This window comes from Heloderma suspectum, chromosome 1, assembly GCF_057233095.1.
Source record: "Heloderma suspectum isolate Gila_16-S chromosome 1, 16-S_ref, whole genome shotgun sequence".
NCBI lineage: Eukaryota > Metazoa > Chordata > Lepidosauria > Squamata > Helodermatidae > Heloderma > Heloderma suspectum.
Genome location: NC_139458.1, coordinates 441,194,149 through 441,221,689, shown reverse-complemented (window position 1 = coordinate 441,221,689; position 27,541 = coordinate 441,194,149). Strand labels below are relative to the sequence as shown.

General features: G+C 55.5%; 1 protein-coding gene across 1 annotated transcript; it reads right to left on the bottom strand.

Annotated features, from left to right (window-relative positions):
• Nucleotides 1–2,024: 2,024 nt before the first annotated feature.
• On the bottom strand, nucleotides 2,025–26,818 carry NRBP1 (nuclear receptor binding protein 1). Its single transcript, XM_084839676.1, has 17 exons — nucleotides 26,358–26,818; nucleotides 17,969–18,091; nucleotides 17,618–17,719; nucleotides 17,421–17,510; nucleotides 17,061–17,101; nucleotides 16,523–16,617; nucleotides 7,944–8,027; nucleotides 7,479–7,537; nucleotides 5,987–6,085; nucleotides 5,769–5,901; nucleotides 3,967–4,069; nucleotides 3,734–3,784; nucleotides 3,479–3,614; nucleotides 3,322–3,375; nucleotides 3,100–3,163; nucleotides 2,968–3,023; nucleotides 2,025–2,853 (listed from the first exon to the last, which is right to left on the bottom strand). Exons 1-17 carry the CDS (start codon nucleotides 26,568–26,570, stop codon nucleotides 2,755–2,757), a joined length of 1,602 nt encoding a protein of 533 aa, XP_084695802.1. The 5' UTR covers nucleotides 26,571–26,818; the 3' UTR covers nucleotides 2,025–2,754.
• Nucleotides 26,819–27,541: the final 723 nt, after the last annotated feature.

Here is a 27,541-nt window from a genome sequence, read left to right as displayed (position 1 = left end):
GAGCCTCAGCAGAAGAGACAACATAAATCTACATGCCCAGATGAGATCAGGCTGCATGGTGTAACTTTTGAGAGGGAAGAATGAAAATCTGGGAGGAGAGGAAATAGGTATGAACTTTTAAAGTTTTGCCTGCCTGGGACCAACTCTTTGTCCCACTGTTTTAAGCCAGCAGGACGTACAACAGCAGGGGTGGGCAATTTGTTGCCCTCCAACTCCCATCACCTTTAGACAGCATTGCCAATCTTGAGGCATCACGGGAGTTGTATGACCAAACATCTGGAGGACCACAAGTTGCCGACTCCTGAAACAGCGTGAAGGATACTGGGGTTTACTGTGAGATTCATTTTTATTCTTTTCATCTTACTTTCTATGGAGATTCTATTTTTGGAAATAGTAAAAGAGCGTAAGTGAAAGATTTGGACTCACATCTCTGAGGGCTCCAAACCCCTCCACGTTCTGGGAATTATGCCACTCAGCTTCCTGCTAGATCTCTCTCCAGGATTCAACCTAACTGAAGGGCTGTTTGCATAAAGAGCGTGTGCTTCTGGTCCTTTCTGATGCAAGCAATGGCTTAAATGTGACAGCACTGCCTGGTGAAACCCTCAGAAAGCCAGAGCGGAGGCTGAAGGCTAAGTGCTGTGATGGGGGAGGGAGCCGCACACAGGAGCTCAACCCCAGGACTCACCATGATGGACAGAAGCCCCAATCCCCCACAGGCATGTTGCCAAGCGCCCCTTTTTAGCCACAAGGCCACCATGTCCCTTCCCCTTTCCAACGGCACCGGACTGACCCTGCAAGAGGCTCCGCTGGCTGGTAGAAGTTCCCAGACCTCTCCTCCTCCACCAGAGCTTCCCTTTCTATCCGGTGGATCCACAGTTGGCTCCAGAATCGGACTCCAAGAGTGCTTATCAGTGGGACCTTCTCCAGCTGGGGAGAGGTGACGAGTGGGGTACCGCAGGGCTCAGTCCTGGGCCCAGTGCTCTTCCACATTTCTATGAATGACTTGGAGGAGGAGGTGCAGGGAATGCTGATCACATTTGCAGATGACACAAAATTGGGCGGGATAGCCAATACTTTGGAAGACAGAAACACAATTCAAAGTGATCTGGATAGACTGGAGCGCTGGGCAGAAAACAGAATGACATTTCATAGGAATAAATGCCAAGTTCTGCACCTACAAAAAACAAACCAAATGCTCAGCTAAAAGATGGGGGATACTTGGCTCAACAGCACTGTAAGCGAGAAGGATCTTGGAATTGTTGTAGATCACAAGCTGAATATGAGCCAACAATGTGAAGCTGCAAAAAAGGAAAATGCTCTTTTGGGCTGCATTTATAGAAGCATCGCTTCCAAAACCCGGGAAGTACTAGTTCCCCTCTACTCAGCACTGGTTAGGCCTCATCTGGAGTACTGTGTCCAGGTCTGGGCACCACATTTTAAGAAGGATGTAGACAAACTGGAGAGGGTTCAGAAGAGGGCAACGAAGATGATCAGGGGACTGGAAACAAAGCCCTATGAAGAAAGACTGAAAGAACTGGGCATGTTTAGCCTTGAGAAGACTGAGGGGAGCTAGAATAGCGCTCTTCAAGTCCTTGAAAGGCTGTCACACAGAGGAAGGCTGGACAGAAGATCTCTTCTCGACCATCCCAGAGTGCAGGACACGGAACCATGGGCTCAAGTGACAGTAAGCCAGATTCCGGCTGAACATCAGGAAAAACTTCCTGACTGTGAGAGCAATACGACAATGGAACTAATTACCTGGGGAGGCGGTGGGCTCTCCCACACTGGAGGCGTTCAAGACGAGGCTGGACAGCCATCTGTCAGGGATGCTCTGACCTGGATTCCTGCACTGAGCAGGGGGTTGGACTCGATGGCCTTGTAGGCCCCTCCCAACCCTACTGTTCTATGATTCTCCCTATGCAGGCAGGGGCTGAGTAACACTGGGGGATGCCACTGGAGCCCCAGCCAGCTGCCCCCTCTGCAAATTCCAGGCAAGGGCAAACCAGGCACAAGCAGGCTGCAGCTATTTACAAAATGGTTTATTAAAAATAGGAACAGAAACGACACTTGGGAGAGGCCCCAGCGGAAGAAGGGGAAGGGGCACAGTTTACCGACCAACAGGCTCCCTGCCCTGCCAGCGACAGAGAGGGTCAGACTGCAGGCATCAAGTTGAGGTGCGAGGAGGAGGCTGGATCGCCTCGGCCTGCTGCGTCGGGAGCGTTTGCGATGTTCCACTTGCCTGCCTGCTCCAGGGCCCAGTGGGAGCCCTGCTGCCATGCAACCCGGGACAAGAGGTGCAGCCGGGGCCAGTGGAGGCCGGAGTGGAAGGGCAGGAGGCCTGCCCAGAGCAAGGTGAGGCAGGGGAGAGTGGCTGCGGGACCAGGGGCAGCAAGTGTGAGGTGGAGGGCCTGTGCAGTGTGGGGCAGAAACCCACTCAGCCTGCCCTCCCTCCTTAAATAAGAAGACAGACATCTCGGTGCTGTGCAAAAACTGTACAATTCAAGCAAAAGAGAACTCCATGCGGGTGAGCCTGGGAGGGGAGGGAAGGCCACTGGTCACAGGAAGAATAATACTGACAAGGCACACAGCCCCTCCCCGCCTTGCCCCCCTCCCCCAAACGGTGGCAGCGATTGTCTGCGGGACCCGGCTACGACACATGCAGGAGGCACAGCCAAGCTGGTCACGGTGGTGGCAGGCCTGGGGCAGCGCCCTACGCAGGTACAGAGCAGGGGCAGCGCCGGCAGCCGGGCGCCGTTAGGATGACACTGTGACAGCTGCCAGTGCCCCGTTCCGCGAGTAGAAGAACTTGCTGAACGCTTCCTCGAGTAGACAGCTCAGCCGGCTCTGATCAGCCTGCAACGGGGAGGGGGAGGGCGGTGAGAGGCAAGACAAGGAGCGCCATCCAGAGGCACTGCTGGCCATGAGGCGGCAACGGTGGAGCCCCCAGGGAGTCACAGCAAGACCTACCTCGCTGATGAAGCCCAGCTGGACCAGTTCAGCCGCCAGCTCCTGGATATTATCACCTGGAGAGGGGAAGAGAGTGAGGAACGCGCACCCCTGCCGGAGGGAGGGAGGGAGGGAGCGGGGGCATGGACTCACTGGGCAGCAGGTCACAGCTCAGGTGCCGGTTCAGTTTGTCTTCCAATTTCAGCAGCAGCGTCAACTGGCCGGGGAGAGAAGCAGACAGCGTTTTCAGCCCAGCTCTGGGGCACAGCAGCCCAGCTGGCTTCCTACGAGATGCAGCTGCCGGCTCCCCGCCTGCCCAGAACAGAGGCGGGCATTGTGGGCGAGCGCAGGCAGCCGCCCCAGCCCGGTACATACGTGGTGCTTCACGCCCTCCTCCACCGACTCAATGTTGCACTGCATCAGCACCACCTGGGAACGAGAAAGCGTGCGGAGCCGTGAGCAGAGGCCCACGGGGTGGCAGCGGGGGGAGCGGAGGCCCGGAGGGGGGGGTTGGGGGGCACCAGCCACTCACTTTGCGAGTCTCCACTTCAGCAGGCTCCGGCGTCGGCGTCTTGACTGATGGGGGTGCAACGGGGGACGTCACCACCTCCTTCTGCGGCTGTTGAGGCCGGGGCAGGCCAAAGGCCGTGAGGGGGTAGATTCCATTCCTGGGGGACAGAGGAGGGTCCGACTCGGCTCCCACACCAACAGCAGCGCTCCTAGCCCCACAAGGAGCGCCCCTCCCTCTGCCTGCCACGGGGGGGGGGGGAGGGGGGAGAGTCCTCACCTCACATCCTCCAGGAACTTGTCTAGCTCCAGCGCTGGCGACTGGGAGAAACTGGAACAGGCAGAGCACCGATTCAGAGGGTGGCCCTGGGCCACCCCCAAGCGCAAGGTCTCGCACGAGCCCCCTCGTCACCTGCCTCCCCACCCACCCAGCAGGCACCAAAGGAGCATCAGCCCTGGACACAGCCCGCCCGCCCTGCCCACAGCAAGTCCCCGCTCCGCAGGCAGCCTCACATCATACGGACGCCCTCGCGGTCAGCATGGCTGACCTCAGCCAGCACAGCACTCATGTCCAGGTTCTTGGTCATCTCTTCAAGGGCGTTCTCAGGGATCATGTCTGTCAGGCGATAAAAAGGGGCACGGTGGAGTCTGGGACAAACCTCCTTCCCCCGCCCCCTCCCTGCCCTTAGCCAGAAGCTTGCTGAGAAGGGCTCAGCACTCTCTGCACCCCTAGCTGCCTCTGAAGGATCAGGACCAGATGAAGGAAGGAAAACAGAGTTCTCACAGCAGAGGGAAGTAGGGAGCGAGGCTGTCCTATTTACCTTGTTCACAAATGACCCGAGTGGGAAGTGACCTGAGCAATGCACACAGGCCGTGCTTGAAGCCTGAGCAGACTGCAAAGAGCTCCAAAAAGAGCTTCCCAAACTGGGTGAACGGGCAACCCCATGACAAATGATGCTTGAAGGACGAAAGGCAGGCAGGCAGCATAAACTGACTGTCAATGGGCAAAACATCCTTGCTTCACCTACCACTGAGGGGGCTCTGAGGTGACCGTGACTAACTTGGTAAGATCTTGGAGTCACTGTGGAGAGCTCAACAAGAACGTTGGCTCAGTGTATGGTGGCAAATTCTATGTTAGGGTTCAAACAGCTGCTGTTATTATGCTCTCATACAAATCTATAGTACCACTGCATTTGAATCCCATTTCGAGTTCTCAAAATGGAGTCTGCAGAGCTGGAAAAGATACCAAGGAGAAGCAAAATGTTTAGAGGGATGGAGCACCTTCTCCAAAAGGAGTCTTGCACAGACTTTGGGGGCTTTCACATTTTATTTATTTGTGGCATTTCTATACTGCTGAATATAATAAAAATCTCTCAGCAGTTTGGGGCTTTTTGGTTTAGGAAAGGTGATGACTTAAAGGAGGGGGTCAAAGGAGATGCAATGTAAGAGGGCTTTATGAAGTTATCCACAGTGGAGGGATCTTCCCTACTAGGGAGCAATGACTCACTGAAGTTTATTCATTACATTACTTATTACATTTCTATACTGTCAAATAGCCAAATAGCTCTCACAAAAATTAAAACCTTAAAATACAACGTGAAGTTGACTGGAAGTAGACAACACCAACTACGTGGAGATGTTGCTGGGAACTGAACGTGGGACCTTCTAAGAACTTAAGAACATAAGACAGCACATATCCATCAAGACTAGTAGCCACTGATAGCCTTCTCCTCCAGGAATTTGTGTAACCCCCTTTTAAAGCCATCCAAATTGGTGCCCATCACTAGATCTTGTGGTAGCGAATTCCATAATTTAACTATGTGCTGTGTGAAGGATTTCCTTTTACCTGCCCTGAATCTCCCACCAATCAACTTCATGGGATGACCCCGAGTTCTAGTATTTTGAGAGAGGAAGAAAAATGTCTCCCTCTCCACATTCTCCACACCATGCATAATTTTGTAGACCTCCATCATGTCTCCCCTTGCCCTCCTTTTTTCCAAGCTGAACAATCCCAGCTGTTGTGACCTTCTTTCAGAAGGGAGATGCTCCAGCCCCTTGAGTGTTTTAGTTGCTCTTTTCTGCACCTTTTCCAGCTGCATGCAAAGAAGATCTGCCCCCGTGAGCTACGATGGGCCCTCCCCAGACAGGGAGATCAACCTCACAAAATGGACAAATGTCAGGAACTGGGTACCACGAGATGTGGCAATGGTCACCCACTGAGATGGCTGGGGGGCAGGGGGGAAGCCTCAACAAGGAATGGATGGTGTCTCATGCAGTGGCAGCATCTTGCTCCCCCACCCCCCGCCCATACTTACGCTGATGGCCCACAATACAATGGGCTGCCAAGAGCTTCAGGGAGGGTACTTCAAAGAGGGCCTGGTGGAAGAGGAGCTCACGGGCTGTGGGTCGCTTGCTGGGCTGTGGCTCCAGGCACTTCTGAATGAACTCCTGGAAGAAAGAGAGAAGAGGAGGGAAGGAGGAGGTGGCCGGGTCTTGGGCCAGTCCGGGAGAGGGGAGCAGGGGAAACCCTTACCCGCTGCAACGGGTCCTCTAGCAACTGGATGGCATTGTTAATGGCTTCCTGCGGCACATAGGAGGACTCGCCGTTCCCCTGGATCTCCAGCACCGCCATCTGCAGCAGGCACAGAAGTGAACCTCAGTGGGTGCTGCCCCTTGATCCCCCTCCACGTATGAACTGTAGCACCAGAAGAACTGAAAGTGCCCAGCAGCCATCACAGATATATGGCCAAAGATAGAACCTTCCTGCAAGCGAACGAAAGCAGGGCCCCTTCCCGGTGAGGACGCCACTTGGGCCCATTCAGCTTTCATGAGGGAAGGGGCGCTTAACCTCTCCGTTTCAGGCACCATTTTTAATCACCTGCCCTCACCTTCAGAGGAGACCTCCCTCCTCTGGGGATGAGGATGCACATGGCAGATCTCTAACCCTACAAATTTGATCAGCATTCCCTGCACCTCCTGACTTGGAGGAGGAGGTGCAGGGAATGCTGATCAAATTTGCAGATGACACCAAATTGGGCCGGATAGCTAATACTTTGGAAGACAGAAACAAAATTCAAAGTGATCTGGACAGACTGGAGCGCTGGGCAGAAAACAACAGAATGACATTTAATAGGGATACATGCCAAGTTCTGCACCTAAGAAAAAGAAACCAAATGCACAGTTACAAGATGGGGGAGACGTGGCTCAACAACACTACAAGTGAGAAAGATCTTGGAATTGTTGTCGATCACAAGCTGAATATGAGCCAACAATGGGATGTGGCTGCAAAAAAGGCCAATGCTCTTTTGGGCTGCATTAATAGAAGCATAGCTTCCAAATCCCGAGAAGTATGAGTTCCTCTCTACTCAGCACTGGTTAGGCCTCATCTGGTGTACTGTGTCCAGTTCTGGGCACCACACTTTAAGAAGGATGCAGATAAACTGGAGAGGGTTCAGAGGAGGGCAACAAAGATGATCAGGGAACTGGAAACAAAGCCCTATGAAGAGAGACTGAAAGAACTGGGCATGTTTAGCCTTGAGAAGAGAAGACTGAGGGGAGATATGATAGCACTCTTCAAGTACTTGAAAGGCTGTCACAGAGAAGAAGGCCAGGATCTCTTCTTGATTATCCCAGATTGTAGGACACGGAATCATGGGCTCAAGTGACAGGAAGCCAGATTCCGGCTGAACATCAGGAGAAACTTCCTGACTGTGAGAGCAATACGGCAATGGAACCAATTCCCTAGGGAGGTGGTGGGCTCTCGCACACTGGAGGCATTCAAGACGAGGCTGGACAGCCATCTGTCAGGGATGCTCTGACTTGGATTCCTGCACTGAGCAGGGGGTTGGAGTCAATGGCCCTGTAGGCCCCTTCCAACCCTACTATTCTATGATTCTATGATACCAGGAAGGGAGCAGGATGCAGAAATGAGACACAAGGAAGTCCTCTTACCTACTCCACCCCTTCCCCCAAAGCCACAAGACCGGGGGTGGGCGGGAGAGATCCACCCCCCACAGTTTCCTCACCTCGAGCGCACACATCCCGAAAGAGTAGATGTCCACTGCTGTGGTCACGTGGGCAACCTCTGAAACACAAAGTGGTAGTCAGAAACAATACACAGGGTGGAGGGCAGGGCGAGGGCAAGAAGCACATGGGAGGAACTCTGAAGCTGGACTGGCCCCAAGCCTCTCGAGTCCTTCCCACAGCGGCCAACCACATGCCATAGAGGAAAGCCCACAAGCAGGGCAGGAGCCCAACCTAGTGTCCCCCCCCCCCCCGCCCCCCGGGCTGGTACGCAGAGGCCCCGCTGGACTAGAGACCACCTACAGCCATCATGCCTGGCAGCCACCGAGAGTCACCTTCTCCTCCTCCTCCCCCCACAATCCTACCCATGGCCAAAGAAGTGTCCACTGCAAGCAAGGAGGGCCCCTGAGGAGCCAGCACAGCTCTGGCCAGCCCTGGCCTGCCACATGCCCCCACTCCCTACGTACCCCCATACTCCGGAGCAAAGAAGTGCAGGTTCTTCTGCTCCTCCCGACACGTCTTCACATGGTTGTTGATGGTGTCTGGGGCAACTGGAAGAGAAGAGGGACAAGCGGATCAGAAGCCGGGCCTCTCCATCCCTCTGGGAGGCATGAAGCAGGGGCAACTTCCTCCAAGTGCATCTCTCCAAGGGAGCCAAAGCAGAGACCAGGCCCTGCCTGTCCTGTGTCCAGCAGCCCCAGCATAAGGGGAAGGTGAGGACAGACCTGGCTCGGAGGGGAGGGGGACGCCCCCCCTCCCCAGCATCCCTGGGTCAGCTCCAAGCTCCACTCAAAAGCACCCTGGCTAGCCCAGAGGAAGAATGTTCAACATGCACATGCACCACTCTATGGGAGCAAGTCCAGCCACTGAATGCAAGCAGAAGAGTCTCTCCCTTGCCCTTCTATCCTGGGTGTCCACATAGGGCCACTCCTTGACAGGCCGGCCAGCCAGCTGGAGGCATCTCCAGCGGGACCACCCACCTCATTGCCCTGTGCCATGAACGCAGCCTCCCAAGGACTCCCGATGCAACTCCACTTTGTTCGGTCACCTGAACAGGCGGGTGATGGGGGGGATGTACAGAGTATCCTTGTTTTTACATGTGCCCACAAGGGGACATGCCATCTCCTTCCAGACTTCTTGAAGGCCTCCGAAAAGGAGGGGCTCCCCTGCTGTCAGGGCTACGCAGCTCATACACAGGTCCGCACCAGCCCCCCGGCCTGTCTCCCTCAAGACCAGTGTCTGGACCCCCCACCCCCTTGCTCCTCCTGCACAATTTCCCCAGACGGCGCCATGAGCAAAGCAGCAAGCTGGGATGCAGCCGAGACAAAAACCAACACACAAGCAGCTACAGGCCACCCTTGCCACACTCTGGCCAAGGACCCCCAGGCAGAAGCAGCCCTCACTAAGCCACAGAAACTCTCCTGAGACAGCTGGAAAGAACAGGGAAAAGCTACCCAGGAGAGGAACACAACTCGAGGAGGCACACAAACCAAAGCCCAAACCACCCAGCTATCCCTGAGAGAACCGTCATCTGGTGTGTTGAAATGGCTCAAGAAAAAACTGAGGCTTTCCCCTCCTGATTGGTGGGGTGGGTGGGAAAGATTAAATGTCCTGCCTTTGCAGGGGAGTGAAAAACATTTTAAAATATTGTCTGAGGCAATCCACACGATCCAGGCAGTGCTGAGACTCCTGGCGTCTCTGGCCACCCTGCCAGAATGGAGCACGGGAGAGCAGGAGTGGAGCATGCTGCTGGCGCCTGCACACAGGTGCCTCCCAAGGTGCCACAGCTCCCAAGAGGTGCGGACAGCCAGAGGGCGGAGCCAGAGCAGGGCATCCCAGCGCAGACCATTCCAGAGGCACCGGGCACCAAGACTGGCCAAGGAGGCAACTCACTTCCACCGCAGCGGAGACCACAGCACATGAGTTGTCGGCACTGTGGCTGCACTGGACTGAATCCTTAGACAAAGGACAGCCTTGGGGTCCAGTGTTGGAAGCCATCTCCTTTCCAACATTTCACAGCACAGAAGCTCTCCAGACCTCCGGTCCAATTTGCGCGCCTCCTGCACCATGGTGGCTTGCCAGGCCTTGACACCACAAAGCTGGGCGCCCCTTGCTTCTCACCTGCCGCACATCCCAACACCTTCTGCAGCGAGTGAAAATCTGGTGTCTGAAAACTAACAAGCCAAACTCTTGAGAAGCCTCTTTCAGTTTATGTGAGCCTTCATTGTTTTGAGGTCCAGGAAGCACCAAACAAAACTTCAGAACAAGGAATGATGGATCTTTCAGACACTTAATTCTGCTGAGGAAAAGCGCTCAAATCCTGCTAGCATTTTCAAGGCTACTGCTGTTTATGAAATGGACATAAATATGGATTCAAGTTCACTCATTTCGTCTACAGTTATGACAATGCTTACCAAAACAACAAAAAGTCCTGGGGCACTACAAAGGCTAACATATGTTCGTGAACTACAGCCCACACCTCACCCCTCTGGAAATGTTTACTGCGGATGATGAACATGGAAGAATTTTACTTCCACTGAACCGAATTTTCAAGTGCGTTGCTCCTTTAATTTTACCATAAGGATGCCTGTTTTCAGAGCTTCTCTCTCTAAGAATATTTGCTTCTTCTAAGAGGTTCTTCCTATAGGTATGAATGCCAAGGTCTACACGCAGTTTGGAAAATAAAGAAAATCTTTCTTGTACTTACTACAACGTTGCTGGCGTGGTTTTCATTTTTTACTTCATTCCTATTTTCTCTAGCAGCAAAAACTAAGATATACTTCAGTACCTTTGGCTGCAGCAACTTGCTGCTCAATCTCTCAACACTGGTTATATACTTGTTCTCATTTAAATAGAATTAAGGCTCCATAACATGTGTGAGCTAACAGAGTCATACAAGGTGAGCTGGAGCCTTTCTGTGTACAGAAGACATCTTCCACTCGCAGAAAGTTGGTGTTGTACATACCTCCTGCCAAAGTCTGGAACTCAATCCAGAGATGTTCTTTTGCAGGGGGTGGGTGTGGGTGGAACGTTCCATAACACATCACATGCTTTGCAGGCAGAAGCTCCCAAGTTCCATCTGCAGCATCCCCAGTTACAAGGATCTGGGCTGTAAAGCTGAGAAAGACCCTCTCCCTGCCCCAAACCCTGCCCCCGAGACAGAAGAGACCCTGCTCTGACTTGGCAGACAGCAGCTCCCTTCCTTCCTGCCACACAACATTAACTCTTGAGCAAGTGTTTGCAGAATTTCGCTAGCAGCTCTTTTCCTTCTGCCTCAGGTTCTCCGGATCAAACAGTTCAGCCCCAACAGTCCACTTTCTTAAGGTATTAAATAGGTTTGTATTTCAGACGTATTGCACATATTTCAACATGTCCAACAACTTCCTCGGCTTTAACACTTCTAGGAATTCTCTCTCTAGTCATGGCGGATAAAAATCCCACTGCAAGGGACAAGAGGCCACGTTGGCTCCTTCTGTGGAAAGTGGGCTGGTGCTCACACAGAGACAATGGAAGATGTGTGGGACAGAGCCCAAGGAAGAGGTCTTGGGTGACTGCAGCTTCTCTAGACTTTAATGTTCCACGACGCAGCATCACATTCACTTCCTGCCTTATGCCAAGGAAGCAAACACATGCCTTTGTTTCACCGAGTTTGTTCTGCCTATGGGCACGGCCACGACTCCGCCAGGCTCCAGAATCTCACCCCCAGCCAGCAAAAGCCCACTTGGGCCATTCCGCTCTGGGATTTCGCTGGCCAGATCACATACTCTCACACCACCACAAAGACTGGGACCTTTGAAAAGTAAAAACAGAGGTGCCAAGATCCGCCCCAATAGAGGATTCCCCCTGCTGAACACCCCCCATGCCCAGCAGCAGCAGCCCTCAGGACCCCCCCCCCGCCCTTTATCTGCCGCCTCTGCAGCGCAGCAGCCACCTCTCCTGCTCTTGGCCCAGCTCCAGTCCGGCTTCCACCTGCTCCACTCCATGGAGAGCACCCTGGCCATGGCTCCCAAGGACCTCTTGCCTGGCCAAAGCGAAGGGCTCTTTTCAGTGCTCAGCTGCCTTAGACTGATCAACCATCCCCACGGGGCTGCTGGTCACATGGACTCCTGCACCCAGGCCGTTTCATCCTCTTCACCAGTCCCCAAACCCACCACCTTCTGCCTGCAGGGCTGATTTCTCACCGGACAGTCCTCTTTATCTTCTCCTTCTGCAGTTCCCAGAGACGAGAAGCCTCACTGGCAGGTGCCAAGGCCGCCCAGAAGCGACCGGAGGGGCCCTTCCACCACTGTCCTGCCTGCCACCTGTGCCCAGTGCTGCTGCGGCAGCAGGGGAGGCCAGCACTGCCCCAAGGGGCTCCGAAAGAAGAGAGGGAGCGGCAGCAGGCGGCAACACAGCAGCACCAGGACCTGAGCAGCAGTGTCCAAGGCTCAGCCTGGTTCTCCGATCCAGCTGGAAACCCCAATGGCATCTCACCGCGCCGCTCCCCGAGCAGGCACACTCAGCTAGGCCAAGCACACCGTTGCAAGGGCACAGTAGTTCCACGCCCAGCTCTGCCTAGACCACTCCCCTGGCCACGTGGCTGGCCATGCGCTCAGGACACCAGCTCTCTGTGGAAGCCACAAGCAAGCAGCAAGTGGGATCCCCATCATGGCGGCGGCTCTTCGACAGGCAAGGGCAGCCCATGCAGGAAGCAACATGCAGGCAAGGCAAGGCAAGGCAGGGCAGGGCTTCCCCCCAACCCAGGAGCCCCGGCAAAGGGTGGCACAACCACCCAGGAGTCTCACACACACCAGCCTTGTCAGCAAGGGGCGTGGCGTGGCGGGGCGGGGGCAAGGAGCTTCATAAATACAAAAATGATGCTGGATAAAGAAACGTTATCTATAGATACAGACAGACAGCTATAGATATACCTTGAGATGGTCACAGTCATGTCACAGAGCAGAGAAATTTGCTCACCATTAGCAAAAATCCTATGAAAGACTGTGAGGGAGAGGGGCAGCCCATAAGCAGGAAGTGAAGACAGGTGGCCCGAGCACTGAGAAAATGACACAGCCAGGCTTCCACCTTGGAAGCAGGACAGATGGTGCTTGCCCACCAGAGGGAGGTGGGCAGCAGGTGTCCTCCTGGACTGAGGTCCTGTCCTGCTCCCTTAGGGTCCACTGGTGAATCCTCAGGGCAGACGGTGCGCAACCCCAGCAAGACTCCCGCCACAGGAAGGGAAGCTCTGGGCTTCCTGCCAGGCTCAGGCCATTTGTTTCCAGCTCCCAAGGAGCAGACCCCGCTCTCCTCCCACAGCCCCTCTCTCAGGCGGGGCCATCTTCCCACTTTCCAGTGGGAGGGGGAGAATGGGCTCAGGCCAAGGACCTACTCAAGGCAGGAGAAGAGGGCCTTCTTGCAGCAGCCTGTCATAGAGGGCAGGCAAAAGAGAGACACTGCCCTCCCATCTCCGAACTCGCTCCGTTTCCAGTGGGTCACAGAACAGCCCGGCCTGGACCTGGCTAGATATGGCTGCTGCCCAAGTGCCCCAGGAAGGGAACCCACTGACGCAGGGCCACACAAAACCCCAGCTGACAGAGCCTCCTCCCACACAGCCTGCCCGCACGCCGGGGCACATGCCCCGCAGCCCTCCCCGCCTCACAGGCAGTCTCTTGCCTCGTAGAGCTGTGGGAACCTCCTGCGCAGCCACTTCGCCTGCCACTGCGGCTGCAGCAAGGGCACCCCCGTGGAGCATAGGGCAGGGGGAGAAGAGACACAGGCAGGACAAGAGAGGCAGGGAAGGGCAGAGGGCTTTGCCCAGCTGCCTTGGCTGCCAGAGGAAACCTCTTCCCAGAAATGGTATGGGGAAGCGGGGCGGGGCGGGGCGGGGCGGGGCGGGGTGGGGAAGCGGGGTGGGACCCTCTGAAAGGAGTGCATTCGAGAACAGGGCTGTTCGGAAGGCCAGTGAGCACGTGGAGCCCACTGCGGGGGGTGAGGGGTGGGGGAGAGCAGCAAGCTGAGCCCCGGCTGCCCCTATTCCCCCACAGTTCCCAGCTCCCCACCGCCATCATCTCAAGGGCCACAGGAGCAAGAGGGACCGCGATGTTCATTGTTTCCACTTCCACTTCAGCATAGAAGGGCCTTGTCAGCAGTGCCTGCGGGCAGCCAAGGCTGGCCTGGGGAGCAGAGCACAGCTGACGGCAGGAGAAGGATCCACACCTGGCCTGCACAACTCAGCTGGGGCCAGGCCAGCTCCACAGAGGCCCAACTTGGCGGGTCTCCAGGTGAGCAGGGAACGCCCAGGAGGCCCGCCTTGCAGCAACTCTTGCCCTGGGGAGGACCCCAGATGAGGAAGCAGCCCCAGCATCGAGTGTTCACTGCCCACACAGCACTCATGGCCCTGCCTGCCGGCCCTGCCCTAGTGCCCCCTCCTTTGCCACTGGCTGTTCCCTGCTTCTGGCTTCGGCGCCAGAGCAGTCGCTTTGCTTCCTGACAATGACCCGCACAATAGTGAGTGGAGCACAAAGACGAGCACCCATTTGCAGGATTTCAGCACAGTGAGCGACAGGAGGCTCCTGTGCCAAGGTGCCAGCTGCTCCCTGGAGAAGAGGAAGGAAACAGTGCCAGCTGTGCGTGGCCCTTCTTGGCAAGGTTCCCCCTTCCTTCGGAAAGGCACCCCAGGAAGCTCTGTGGGGCAAATCAGGGCTTGGTGCCTGGGGCCTCCTGCTCCTTGACCCTGCCCCTGCCACAAGCGCAGAACACTTTGCTCAGGGGGCAGTCAAGGCTGCCGTTGGCCACTGCCCTGCATTCGCCACCTGGCAGAGAGTGGACCTGCTGCCTTGAGCTCCTCACTCCAGTAGCAGGAGTGCTACCACCCGGAGCGCGCACTCTTCTGCAGAACGTTCACAGCTTCTTTCCTTCCTTCGCTGGGTTCCAGAATGTTCCGAAATCTGTTCTTCCCCTATGTGGGGTCGCGCAGAGACACAGCCGAGGAGAACTGCTAGAGACTACCCTGCAGGCCCAGGGACCACGCAGCATGGAAGGCTCCACAGCCCGGCTGCGGAGCCAGTCACCTTCTGGTCTGGGCAAGACTCTTTGCTGCCCACAAGTAACTCCAGCCAAAGACCCAGAGGAAGGTGAGCTGGTGGAGCCAGGGCTGCTTAGGCTGGAAGCGCCCTTCCCCACGTCACACCCCCTGGGAGACAAGAGCTGAGCAGAGAATTTGGTTGACCAGGCACCACTTTGGACCAGGCCTTTGAGGCACGGAACCCTGGGCTGCCTCATGCACCATTTCTCTCCAGAAGCCATGCGATGAGATGGGCACTAGGTCCAGGTGACCACCTCACAGGGCTGTGGTGACACTAAGAATAGGGAACCCACCCAAATGTTTGTTTCTTTTAAATGTCTATACCGCCCTACAAAGCCCTTCAAGAGAAATTCCCAGCAAGGTTTACATAAAATGAAATATAAAAATCAATTAAAACACCATGAGCTCCCTTGAGGAAAGGCAAGATACAAGTGAAAATATGTAAATAAACAAAAGCACAGAGGGGACGTTTGAAACAGGAGGCGGCACATTTGTGGTGGACGCCAAGAGGCCTCTCAAAGCCCACTGGGATAACCAAGACAGAACCTCCACTCTCAGAGGCAAGGGATCCGTTTCCCAGATGCTGCAAACAAGTGGCATAAGCTTTCCGGGAGCAACTTGCTGACCACTGTGAGAGACTGTGCACTCAGAACGATATTTTGGTGGACCCAACACTACATTTCATAGAATCATAGAACAGTAGGGTTGGAAGGGGCCTACAAGGCCATCGAGTCCAACCCCCTGCTCAGTGCAGGAATCCAAGACAGAGCATCCCTGACAGATGGCTGTCCAGCCTCATCTAGAATGCCTCCAGTGTGGGAGAGCCCACCACCTCCCTAGGAAATGGGTTCCATTGTCGTATTGCTCTAACAGTCAGGAAGTTGTTCCTGATGTTCAGCTGGAATCTGGCTTCCTGTCACTTGAGCCCATTCTTCTGTGTCCTGCACTCTGGCATGATCGAGAAGAGATCTTGGCCTTCCTCTCTGTGACAACCTTTCATGGCCGGTGAGAACTGGACTGGAAACTTTGCGAGCTTTGAAAAGCTTGGTTCTAGGACTAGAGGTTACAAAGACCTACAGTCCAAAGCGCACTGCATCAAAGCCACCCTTCCTCCCCTTGCTTTCTGGGCAGCTGCCGCCCAACAATTCTGGGGACTGCAGCTTGGGAAGTGTTGTGCATTACAGTGATGACCCCCAACCGGTTGACTTTAAAAGGGGATTGGACAAATACATGGAGGAGAAGAGGCCCCTCGGCAAAAAGGGAAGTGCAATTATGCCAACTGTTGTGTCAACATGACCTCTGGCTAAGTGCCATGTGTGACATGGGGAAGGGAGGAGGAGCAGAAAAGAGAGGTTTGGCTGGCCTGTCTAAGGAGAACCTCTGAAGAGAAGGGAGGGTGTCTGAGAATGAAATTGGTATGATCCCCAGTACTGGAGAATCTAAACACAACCAGCACAACAAAAGCACGAGGGGGGATGCTGAGCACACCCCTGCAAAACGGAACAGCTGACGGTGCCATGGCAGGGCGACAATAGCCCTGTGCTCACTCACAAAGAGCTTTCAGGCTGGAGGAGATCGTCTTGAGGGCACCCTTCCCCGCTTTGGTGGCCCAGGCTGGCATGGAAGCCACGAAGGGCCAGGAGCACCCTCCCCAGAGGGCCCGAAGATGCAAAAGGCAGAGGCCCAAAGCTGGCCGGCAGCAGAGCTCCCTGCTCCTCCCCTGTGAAGAGGGCTGAGCGGAGCCCCCACTGTCCAGCCCAGTCAGACCAAAGCCCAGAGCAGGAGAGGGGCGGGGGGCGGCAGCAAAGGTTTCCAAAGGCTGGCAGCGACAGCTGCTGGAAGAGGCACTAGCAAGAGGGCCGCTCCAAGCCCCAGGGAGGCTCCAAGCCTCTCCCCTTGTCAGGGCTGGGGCAAGAGCCTGTCCCCAGGGCACGGCCCTGGACCCTCTGGGTCACTGGCTGGAGCTCTACAGCAGAATCTTACCTGACCCAATCTTGATCAGCCCATTGTGCTGGATGAAGATGGTGTCGCAAGTCAAGTTCCCGTGGATGATGGGGGGCTCGCAGGAGTGAAGGTAACTGGAAAGGCAAGACAGGAAAGCAGAGGTCAGGCAGTGGCGGCCGCCACACCAGACGCCCCCAACTAATGGCCGGTTTCAGAGTTCGCAGTGCCTGATGCTGCCAGGGAGCCCAGAAGGGAGAGCAGCCAGCCACCCCAGAGCTGAAGGAGTGGGCAGAGAGGGAGCCTCCTCCACCCTGTGCAACACAGGCAGGTAACGGGATGGATCCCACCATCCGTCTTGGGCAGCCAGAAGCAGAGCCCTTCCCCTGCCATCTCCAACTTTTCTGGCAGTCAGGGCCCAGGAGGGCTATCCCTTCCTTCCAGCTGCCCACGGAAGACCAGCTTACTTGGCACGCCCTCAATCCCGCAAGGTCACAGATTCCAGAGAAAGGGATCCAAAGCCCCCAAAGACCAGCTCTCTCCCAGCCCGCCCACTGCCGCCCACCCTGCGGTCACATACCTGAGAGCAGAAAGGATCTGGGTGCACCAGCGCTTCCAGGCCTGCAACACGAGACAGGGGATCAGCAAGCGGCTCCACACCCCGCCTGCAGCAGCCAGGCCTCACCTCCCTTCTCCCCACAAGCCAGGCCCAGGCAGTTGCGGGCTTGCAGACCGCCCTGCTTGGCAGGAAGCAGGCCAGGAAGGGCCACCAGCCAGCCAGCTGCTGACCAGTTCCTTCTCGTGGCCCCAACAGACTCGGGTCTCCAGGCAGGCAGAAGGGCAGCAGCAGCACAGGACTCGGGGCCACCCTGGAACGAAGAAGGGATCGCGCAAGCAGGATTTGTGGGCTGGGAAGCGTGTTGGAGGAGGGGGGGGTCACCTTTTCATTCATAGTCTTGTGGTTCTTCTTTGTCTTCTTCAGAAACTGCTTCAGGCTCCCAGAGGACATGTACTCCGTAATGAAGATCACCTGGTCAGAGGGAGGAAGTTACCTGCTGCTGCACCTTCACCAGCCTGACAGGAAGACGAGTGACTGGGGGGGGAGAGCAAAAGGAGAGAATGCATCCTCCCACTTACCCTGGCCTTGTTCTCCTTCACGTCTGCCCAGTACTTGTGGAATTTCACAATGTTCAGGTGCTCCAGTTGGATCAGATTGTCAAAGACTGCTTTGACCTTCTCCTGCAGCAGCAGCAGAGCACAGGATCATCAGCTCCCACGCGAGGAGTGCAGAGAAGCCCCATGCAGGGCTGCCACACAGCCCTCAACCCACGCTCACCCCCTCCTGACCATTGTGAGAGGAGCCAAGCCACGCTGGCCAGCCCAGCCACAGCTCCTACAGGACTCCACTCTCTGCTGGACTTGTCACTCCCAGTCCTGTGACGCCCATGGGTGTCTCTGCCCACCACCCCTCTGCCCAGCTTCACCAACCTCCTGCAGCTTAAAGTTCTTGCGCTCTGAGAACTGGACCTCATTCCAAACCACTTCCACACCTTCTTCCGTGTCCATGGCCAGGTAGGCGCTGTCTATCCCAGGAACATTGCGCTGATTCACCTGGATGCAGGTGGGCAGAGAGGAGAGCCGAGACTCAGGGAGGCATGACAAGGTGGGCTGCCTGCACCTGCCTCCTCTGCACGCAAGACCTGCACGCCAGAGTCAGGCAATGGCTGAGGGTGGCAGTGGTGGCAGCAGCAGCTCAGAAACACCGAAGCAGAGATCAGGCCGCAAAGAGGCAACCTATCCAGATCGCCTATCGGACTGGGCCTTAGAGCAGTTGGCCACGGAGCCCACTGAAGGGAGGGCAGGGCAGGGCAGGGCAGGGCATCAGGGCCCGTTGGCAAGATGTCAGTGTTGTTGAACTGATTGGGAAGATGGATCACAAGACTATCAAATTCAACACCACAAGATAGAGTGATGGCCACCAGTCTGGATGGCTTTAAAAGGGAGTTAGATAACTACTAGTCCCGATGGCTATGAGCTACCTCTGGTACCAGAGGCAGTGGGCCTCTGGACACCAGTTGCTGGGGAACATGGGTGGGAGGGTGCTGTTGCGCCATGCCCTGCTTGTGGGTTCTGGTTGACAGCAAGTTGGCCACTATGTGAACAGAATGCTGGACTGGATGGACCCTTGGTCTGATCCAGCAGGGGTCTTCTTATGTTCTTAACACGCCAGTGTAAAGGGGCCAAGAACACCCAAGATGGTGACTAATTTGAAAGGGCGAGGCCTCCAAAGAGGACAGCATCCGTTATGTCACTGAAAGGGGGAACCACAAGCAAGGAGGAGACCACCAGCCCCTGGGCCTGGTGTGGCCCACCCAGCTCACGGCACTGTGCCAGGCCGTACCCTCTCCCCCAGCACAATCTTCATGCCCATCATGGCCCACTGGACGAGGAGGGATAAACCTCCACATCCAACACACCACACTGGGATGATGACTGGGCCCTCTCAGTTTCTCAGCTGATCTGCACAAGTCAGCAGCACAGGAGTCCTGTCTTCATCCCCATCATGGTGCCTGAGGCAGGGAGGCTTAAATCTCCCCCCCAGATGCTCTCCACAGATCGGCTGAGGAGGGGTGAGGATGGGGATGTGCATGTGTGTGAGGGAAGGCAGGCAGCCCTACCCACTGCTGAAAGGCAGCCTCCTGGAGGTTTCTTGGGAGGACCAACAGGCTCTCAGGCTGAGAAAGGCTCCCCCAATTTCTCCAGCAGCAGCTCAGGTGGGGTGTGTACCACAGATAAGGAGAGGTACTGCCAAGTCCAAGTCCCTCAGTGAAGTCCAATGGCTTCACTGAGGGAAGCAAAAGGAGTGTGAATTCTGGCAAAATAAATGTAAGTTGGCAATAAAGTAAGGGAACAAAGAATTTGAAGATCACATATTGCTAAAACCATTTAAGACCAAACATTAAAATGGCTTTATGGATGTCAGAAGCAGGGAACTGGCTAGGAAGGCAACTGGACTGCTGAGAGAGAGAGAGAGAGAGAGAGAGAGAGAGAGAGACGATTTCTAAAAGCTCGATCCACTGGCACTGAGCTCCTCTGCAAAGGCAATCCTCCAAGAGCCCTGAAGCGAAGCCAGTGGCAGCTGGTGAGGGGTGGGGGTGGAAGAGCACACACGTGATCGGGGTGCCCCACCTTTCATATCCCTTCCCCCAGGGAAGCTCCCTTTCATGTGCCTTGCTTCCCTTCCCGTCGCAAAGACCTTTTTATTCTCCCACGCCCTTAAAACCTGTGAATTATTTAAATGCTGACTGAGTTTGCTGGATTTTATCATTTTGTTGTTGCTGCTTGCTTTATGATACTGTATTGCCATGGTTATGTTTGTTGCTGAAAGTGCAGTAGAGAAATTCTAAAGATACATAAAAAGGAGGCTAGGAAGAAGGCAGACAAGCTGAAGGAGCTCTTTTCATCAGGAGGGAACTGAAGGACTGAGTCACCCACAAGTGACAAAAGATGAAGACATTCCAGGGCTTATTAACAAGTTACAAATTAACTGATCACCATGTCTAGATCACAACAAACTGTGGCAAATTCTTAAAGTGATGGGAGTACTAGACCACCTTACCTGTCTCCTGAGAAACCAGTACGAGGGTCAAGAAGCAACAGTAAGAATCAGACAGGGAACAACCGAGTGGTTCAAAATTGGGAAAGGAGTACGACAAGGCTGCATATTGTCACCCTGCTTATTTAACTTATATGCAGAGTACATCATGAGAAACGCCGGGTTGGATGAATCACAGGTCAGAATTAAGATTGCTGGGAGAATTATCAACAACATCCGATATGCAGACGGTACCACCCTAATGGCAGAAAACGAAGAGGATCTAAAGAGCCTCTTGTTGAGGGTGAAAGAGGAGAGTGCAAAAGCTGGTCTGAAACGCAACATTAAAAAAACGAAGATCATGGCATCTGGCCCCATCACTTCCTGGCATATAGAAGGGGAAGAAATGGAAGCAGTGACAGATTTTACTTTCTTGGGCTCCACAATCACCGCAGATGGTGACTGTAGCCATGAAATTAAAAGACGCTTGCTCCTTGGGAGGAAAGCTATGGCAAACCTAGACAGCACAGGAAGAAGCAGAGACATCACCTTGCCGACAAAGGTCCGTCTAATCAAAGCTATGGTTTTCCCAGTAGCAACGTATGGCTGTGAGAGCTGGACTATAAGGAAGGCTGAGCGCCGAAGAATTGATGCTTTCGAACTGTGGTGCTGGAGAAGACTCTTACGAGTCCCCTGGACTGCAAGGAGGTCAAATCAGTCCATCCTAAAGGAAATCAACCCTGAGTGCTCATTGGAAGGACAGATACTGAAGCTGAAATATTTTGGCTACCTAATGCGAAGAGACAACTCTCTGGAAAAGACCCTGATGCTGGGAAAGACTGAAGGCCAAAGGAGAAGGGGACGGCAGAGGATGAGATGGCTAGATAGCATCACCGATGCAATGAATATGAACTTGAGCACGCTCCGGGAGAGAGCGCAGGACAGGAAGGCCTGGCGTGCTATGGTCCATGGGGTCACGAAGAGTCGGACATGACTGAACGACTGAACAACAAAAAATGTCTAGATGGCATCTGTTCAAAAGGTTGAACATTAAGGCTGATTTTTAAATACAGGACTATGCACTTGTCCCCGTGCAAGTCGGCTGCCAGCACTTCCCACCGGCTTTTGGGTCTCACAGCCCCCATCAACGTTGCCATGGCCCCCGGACGTGGAGGGGGCACAAAGGGACCACTGCCCCAGGCGTGGCCTTCCCGTTCTAAGGATGCAGCAGCAGGAAAGTCACCTTCCTTGCACGGCTTAAGAGGACAGGACTTCCCCCTGGGCCAGAACGCCCGCAGCTCAGAGCCTCACCCAGCTCGCTCCATCACTCCATCTGCCCGCCTGCCCCAGCTCCCAGTCTGCGTGTTGTAGCAGACAGGATGCAGCTGCTTGCCGGCCTTCAGGGCCACATCCCTCCCCAGGGCCCCTCCCTGCGCCGCATGCTCGGCCACTTCCTCTAGGGGGCCAAGCCACAGCGAGTCACACGGCATGGCTAGGCTGACAGCCGGCCTCGTCATGAATGAGCTACACAGAGAACGTAGAGGCACACTCCAGGGGAGGGGACAAAAGGACAAGAGAAGTAATGACACGCCCTCGAGAACAGCTGCGGGAACAGGGGGTGCACAGAGGCAAGACTCGGTGGGCAACACCAGCAAAACAGAAGAACCAACGAACGAGACACAATGCTACTGGTGTGATTACAAGCCTTCTGCAGATCTATTTCAAGGAAGAGGGGAGAAAGCGTGGGGGGGGGGGCACAGAGCAACCAGACTCGGTTACCTAGCCCAAGGACAGGAGGAATGCCGTTCAAACAAAGCTACCATTAGAGTCTGTAAAGGAACTCATTCCACCGCTGCCCCTGCCGGCCCTCCAAGAACCTCAGGCAAGCCTCTTCCCCCAAGACCGCAGGAGAAGAGCTGTGCTGGACAGAGCAAAGGCCCTTCTCACTCAGCAGTGCCTTCCCATGCAAGCAGAATAAGATGAGTGCTGCGGGGGCCCCCACTCCCCAGCAGCCGGCACTCAGAGACGTCCTGACTGGCACCCACTGATAGCCGTCTCCTCCTCCATGAACTTGTCCAATCCCCACTGGAGGTCGTCCAGGTGGGGGGACATCACTACCTCTTGTGGTAGCAAATTCCACAGTTTAACTATGTGCGGTGGGAAGAAGTTCTTCCTTTTGTCTGTTCCGATACCACAGCGATCTTCACTGCTGGGAGAGGATTTGAACCCATGTTTCACATGCTCAGGCACAACCCTACAGCCACAACACCACATTACTATGGCACAACACTACATTACATTCTCCCAGAACTGGAGTCTTGGCTTGAAAGACCCAAGAAGGCACAGCCGTGCTTTAAAACTTCATTTCCTTCGGCAGAGAGCCCAGCTGCATCCCGACAGACAAGCCCCCCCAACGCCTCTGGCACTGGAGTAAGGGTGCAAAGGAAAAGTAGGGCAGGGAACTCTAGATGCGGCCTGGGGAGGGCCCCACTTTCACTGAAGCACCAGGCTAAAATCCAGGCTACCAGAGGCCAGGGCTCCTCACAGCCATCTTGAGGAATCGAGGGCTCCAATCCACAGGCCAGACCGGAAGGGCCCCCTTAAATCATTTGCGCCAACCCAACTTAGCTAGTCAGCTGCTTCTCAAGACCAGCAAGGAGAGCTCGCCTCATCTGGCTAAGCAAGCCATCCTTTGACATCCTCCGCAGAACAGAAAGCTCAGCATCATCAAATCTGCAGGAAAAGGGAAGCCCTCTGGATGCAAAAGGCAGTCAATTCTCAGGGCTCCAAAGGGAAAGTATAATCCTGCCAGCCAGCTGGTCTTCTCCTAGAGGCATCCCAAGCCTTTTCCAAAGGACAAACGGATGAGCTGCGATTCACTCAGTACCAGCAGCCAGGCCCTTGCAGCTCTTGGGCTCCTCCTGAAACACCCCAGATGCAGTCAAGGAAGCAGGAGGCAACCACAGCCTCACAGCCTTTCAAGACACATCAGGGCCCTGAATCCAAGCCAGGAACCACACCCTCAACAGCCATCCATCCAACGCAGCCGCACTGAGAAGCTGCTGGAGCTCTGTCTTCCACTGTGGAGCGGTTTCTCCCAACGCCTGCTTGACTGACCCCATCCACAGGCTGCCCTGGGGAGCTTTCCAGAATCGCCCAAGGCGCATGCATGCACAGAAACCAGAGGGAAAGGCTGAAGCCCCTCCAGATACAGGTGCCCTGGAACCTTTCCCAGACCAAGCAGCAGAAACGCAAAATGACACTTTCCAGACCAAGCCAAGTCTTGGTGCAATTCTCCCTGCGTAAACATGTCAAGCCTTAAGAAATACAATTCAGCACACGCACAACATACTTTCTACCACTTGACCCCAACCAGCTGCCAATGTGAAAAAATAGGGGCTTTGGGAAAATGGAAAGGGTGCTGATTAATCTGGCTAGTTCTCTGTGCCCTGGTAATCTCTCATTTAGACATATGACGTGCTCTAAGCGGGGCTGCCTTTGAAGACTGTTCAGTCAGCGAAGAATACAGACACACATTTGTTAACTGGGACCAGTCATATGGGACATATTGTACCAGTGCTAGAACAGCTACATCGGCCCCCAGTCCATTTCCAAGAACAAGTCAAAGCACTGGTGTTAACCTATAAAGCTCTAAATGGCTTCAAACCAGGATACATAAAGGCTCACCTTCTCCCATTTGTACCAGCCTAGTTATTAAGACTAGCCTCAGAGGTCCTGCTTCTGTTCCCCACCACCACACCCATATCCCAACCTCTTCTGCATCAAGTGAAAACCTGGTGACTCTTTCAAAACTAACAACTCAATCTCTTGAGAATCCTCTTTCAGTTCACGTGAGCATTCATTGTTTTGCAGTCCATGAAGCTCCAAACAAAACTTCAGAACAAGAACGCATGGGTCTTTCAGACATTAATTCTGCTTAGAGGAAATGCGCTCAGATCCTCTTAGTATTTTCAAGGCTATTGTTGTTTAGCAGGATGGAGCTGGACCTAAATATGGATTTAGGATTGCTAATTTTGTCCAGTTATGATGCTTACCAAAACCACAGGAAGCCCTGGGGCATTTTCCTGGGGAACCCCCTCCCCAAGAAAACTCACCTGGAACCAACATGGCCAACTTTTTTTTTTTTTTACACCAGAGACACAATTATTTTCCCAGGAATTTGAACATTACTTATAGCCCAGTTATTATGGGCAGCTTTTGTGGTGTTCATTCTAGGCTGCGCGGGGCGGGGGAAGATTTTTTGTAATGTATTGCTTCTAGATTGCTTTTATGGTATTTGTTTTAATCTGTGTTATTGTGCTAATTATTATGGCTTATATTGATTTGGGGGACTTTTCCTGTTATATTATGGATTTTTGTATTGTGTGTGTAAGATGCCTTGAGGTTGCTTTTTTTGGGGGTGGGGGAAGTATAGTATGTTATTAAATGCCATAAATGGTTTGGGCCAAGTTACTTGAAGGACCATCTTCTCCTGTACCAGCCTACCTGCACTCTGAGGTCATTACAAGAGGCCCTTCTCTCCTGCCTACCACAAAGGGCGGTTACGCTGGTGAGCACAAGGGAGAGGGCCCTTTCAGTGGTGGCCCCGCACCTCAGCTTCCATCAGGGGTTCATCAGGCCCCTTCTTGGCAGGTCTTCAGGAAGGCTCTGAAAACCTAGCTGTTTTTGCTGCCTTTCCCAAAATCTGTGGGCTGCAGCTTTATTGGTGTAATCTGTTTTATCGAGATTTACAGTATTTTATTGGATATTTATTTACTGCCTTTTTGTATACTTGTGCATGCTTTTTATCTTGTATGCTGTCTTGAGAGGATTCTATTCTTAAAGGCAACTTAAAAACAATTTTAAATAATTTATAGCATAGGTTTTTGGGGACTAGAACCCAGAAGCTACCCCTCTTGAAATTATGATGCTTATTGTAGGTGAAGATGATGCACATGGAAGAGTTAGCTGAATTCTAAAATGCGTTGCTCCTTTAACTTTGTTATAGGGACACTTTTTTTCCCTCTATAAACAGTTGAGTTTCTTGTTCTACACATAGTGTGGATATCAACATGTCATTCCTAAGACCAGATGAGATGATCTTTATATTTGCTCTGCTTCTAACCAGGGTTGGGCAGCTTCAGGGGGTCCGGGGACCACTTGTCACTCCCAAGATCCCTGCCCCCCACAGGCCACCCAGCTAAATTTAGTGATGGCAAAAAAACTGGCAGCAAACTGCGATTGAGTTTACATCAGAGGTGCAGAACCTCAGGCCCAAATCCAGCCTCTGGGGTAATCTGGATTGCCAAGTACCCTTCCACTGGCTCTGCCCACCCCAGCCACCTTGGTTCTTGGCCTTTGTGCTGTTCCCCCCGTTCTAACAGCATGAAATACCTCCGCTCCTGAGGCTTCACTACGGGCAGGAAAAACTTTGAGCTACAAGAGGCTGGTATTTTTGGCCCCTCCAGCTACTGGAATGTGGCCCCGAAAGCCTCTCTGAAATGGAGTTTGGCCCTGAGGCTGAAGGAGGCTCAATATCAACAGTTTACATATGGTATGCACTAAAGAGGCTTTTGCCGAGTCCAGATCCCTGAAATTTTACTCCTCTTCATGGGGCTTCTCAGTGCCACTCCCACGAAGAGCGCACCAGGGCCAATGTGTTTACAAAGCTGGCTTGTGCCAGCTTTCTGCACATCCCTCCAGGCACTGCCTAGTGCTCCAGCTCATGAGTCTAAAGAGTGGACAGGTGGTGCCCACATGGCCTTCCTTGCTTGGGGCAGGAGAGCTTTAAAAAGGAGTAGGCCAGTGCCTGCGTAGACTGGATGAGAGGGACCCCACCCACCCCCTCTCTGGGGACCCTTCAGCAGCAAGCAGCCAGATGTGGCCTCCTCCGGCAGCCAAAGGGGCCACCCTTTAGCGCCGAGGAAACAGGCGCCCCGCGGAGAAAACCAGAGCGCGGTGCCCTGTGAGTGCGGCGGGGGGCGCGTGTTCTGCGCCCCACTCCCGCAGCCCGCGGGGGCTGGACGCCTGTGGGAAGCGGAAAGGGGGGCGGTCGCTGCCGGGCAGAAACTCCGGCCCCATCTGCCAGCGCGCCAAGCGCTCTTGAGGCGGAGCGGGGCAGACCGGCTCTCGGGTCCGCCGCTCCTAGCCTGCCAAGCCCGCCGCCCGCTTGTGCCGGAGGCGGGGGCTCGGCTGCTGCGGCCGCCGCGGGCCCCGGGCCGCCGCCGCCTCTCGGCAGGGAGCGCGGCGCAGAAGCCAGGAGGCCGCGGGCTGGCCACGCACCTCCTCCCGCCGCTTTTGCCACCGCCCGCAGGGGGACTCCTCCAGGATCTCCGACTCGTCCTCGCTCTCCTCCTCGTCCTCGTCCTCGTCCTCCTCCGGGGCCGCCGCCGCCATGGGGGGCGAGAGCGAGGTCAGGCCGGGAGCCGCCGCCGCCTCGGGCTTCGGGTCGGAGCCGCCGCCGCTCCCCTGGCGCTTCGCGTCGCCTTCGGACATGGCCGGGCGGGGCAGGCCGGCCGCGAGCGCGGAGCGGAGGGGGGGCGCCGAGGGGCGGCTCGTGACGCAGCAGCCGCAGCACCGCCCGGGCCAGGCGGAGGCCGAGCGCCGCCCACCGAGCCGGACACGCCGCTGGGCCTGGGCCTGGGCCTGCGCCCCGTCGCGGGCTCCTGCTCGCGGGCCGCCCCACCTCCGCCGAGAGCCCGAGGCCGACGAGCAGCAGCTGCCGCCAGCGCGCCTCCTCACGCGCTGCGGACGGGGCGACGGGAGGGCGAGGCCCGGCTGGCGCCAATAAGCGCGCGACTTGCGCGCCGCCGCGCCTCCGGATTGGACAAGGCGCGGAGGGCCGCCCCGCCCTCCTTCTCCCCAAGGCGGCGGCGGCAGGGCGGGGCCTGGGTGGCGGAGCCGATTGCGCCTGCGCCGCCCACGGCCGGGGCCCCCGTGGCGCTTGCGCGTGCTGGCCAATGCCCGGGTGCCTCGTGTCCTCCGGGCCGCCAGGCGGACGCCCGCCCTGGCGCACCTCCGAGCCCCCGGGGCGGAAAGGGGCCCGCAGGCGCGGCGCCCGGCACGGCCCGCCCGGAGCGCCGCCCCCCGCCGCCGTCCCCGCACTCTGCTCCAGGGGTCCCGGCGCTCTGCTCCAGGCGGGCGGCCGTCGGTCGGGCTCGAGAAAGAGCCGGCCCGGGGAGGAGGCCAGCCCGCTCCACGCTGAGCCCCACCGCGCCGCGCCCCGCCGGCTCGCGAGGGAGTGCGGGCAGAAGGCGTCCCTAACCCCGCCAGCCTCCTGAAGCCCCGCCGGCGGGCAGGCCGGCTGAGCCTCGCCAGGAGCCCGAACGTGCCCTACGGGTGGCCTTTGCCGAGGAAAGGCTGCCATTCGGATGGACGCCTCCCCTCCCCGTGCTTGTAAGCGGACTAGTGAGGAACGTGCCCCTGAGCGCATGCAGAGTGCCTCTCCCGGGGACGAGATTCTCTGG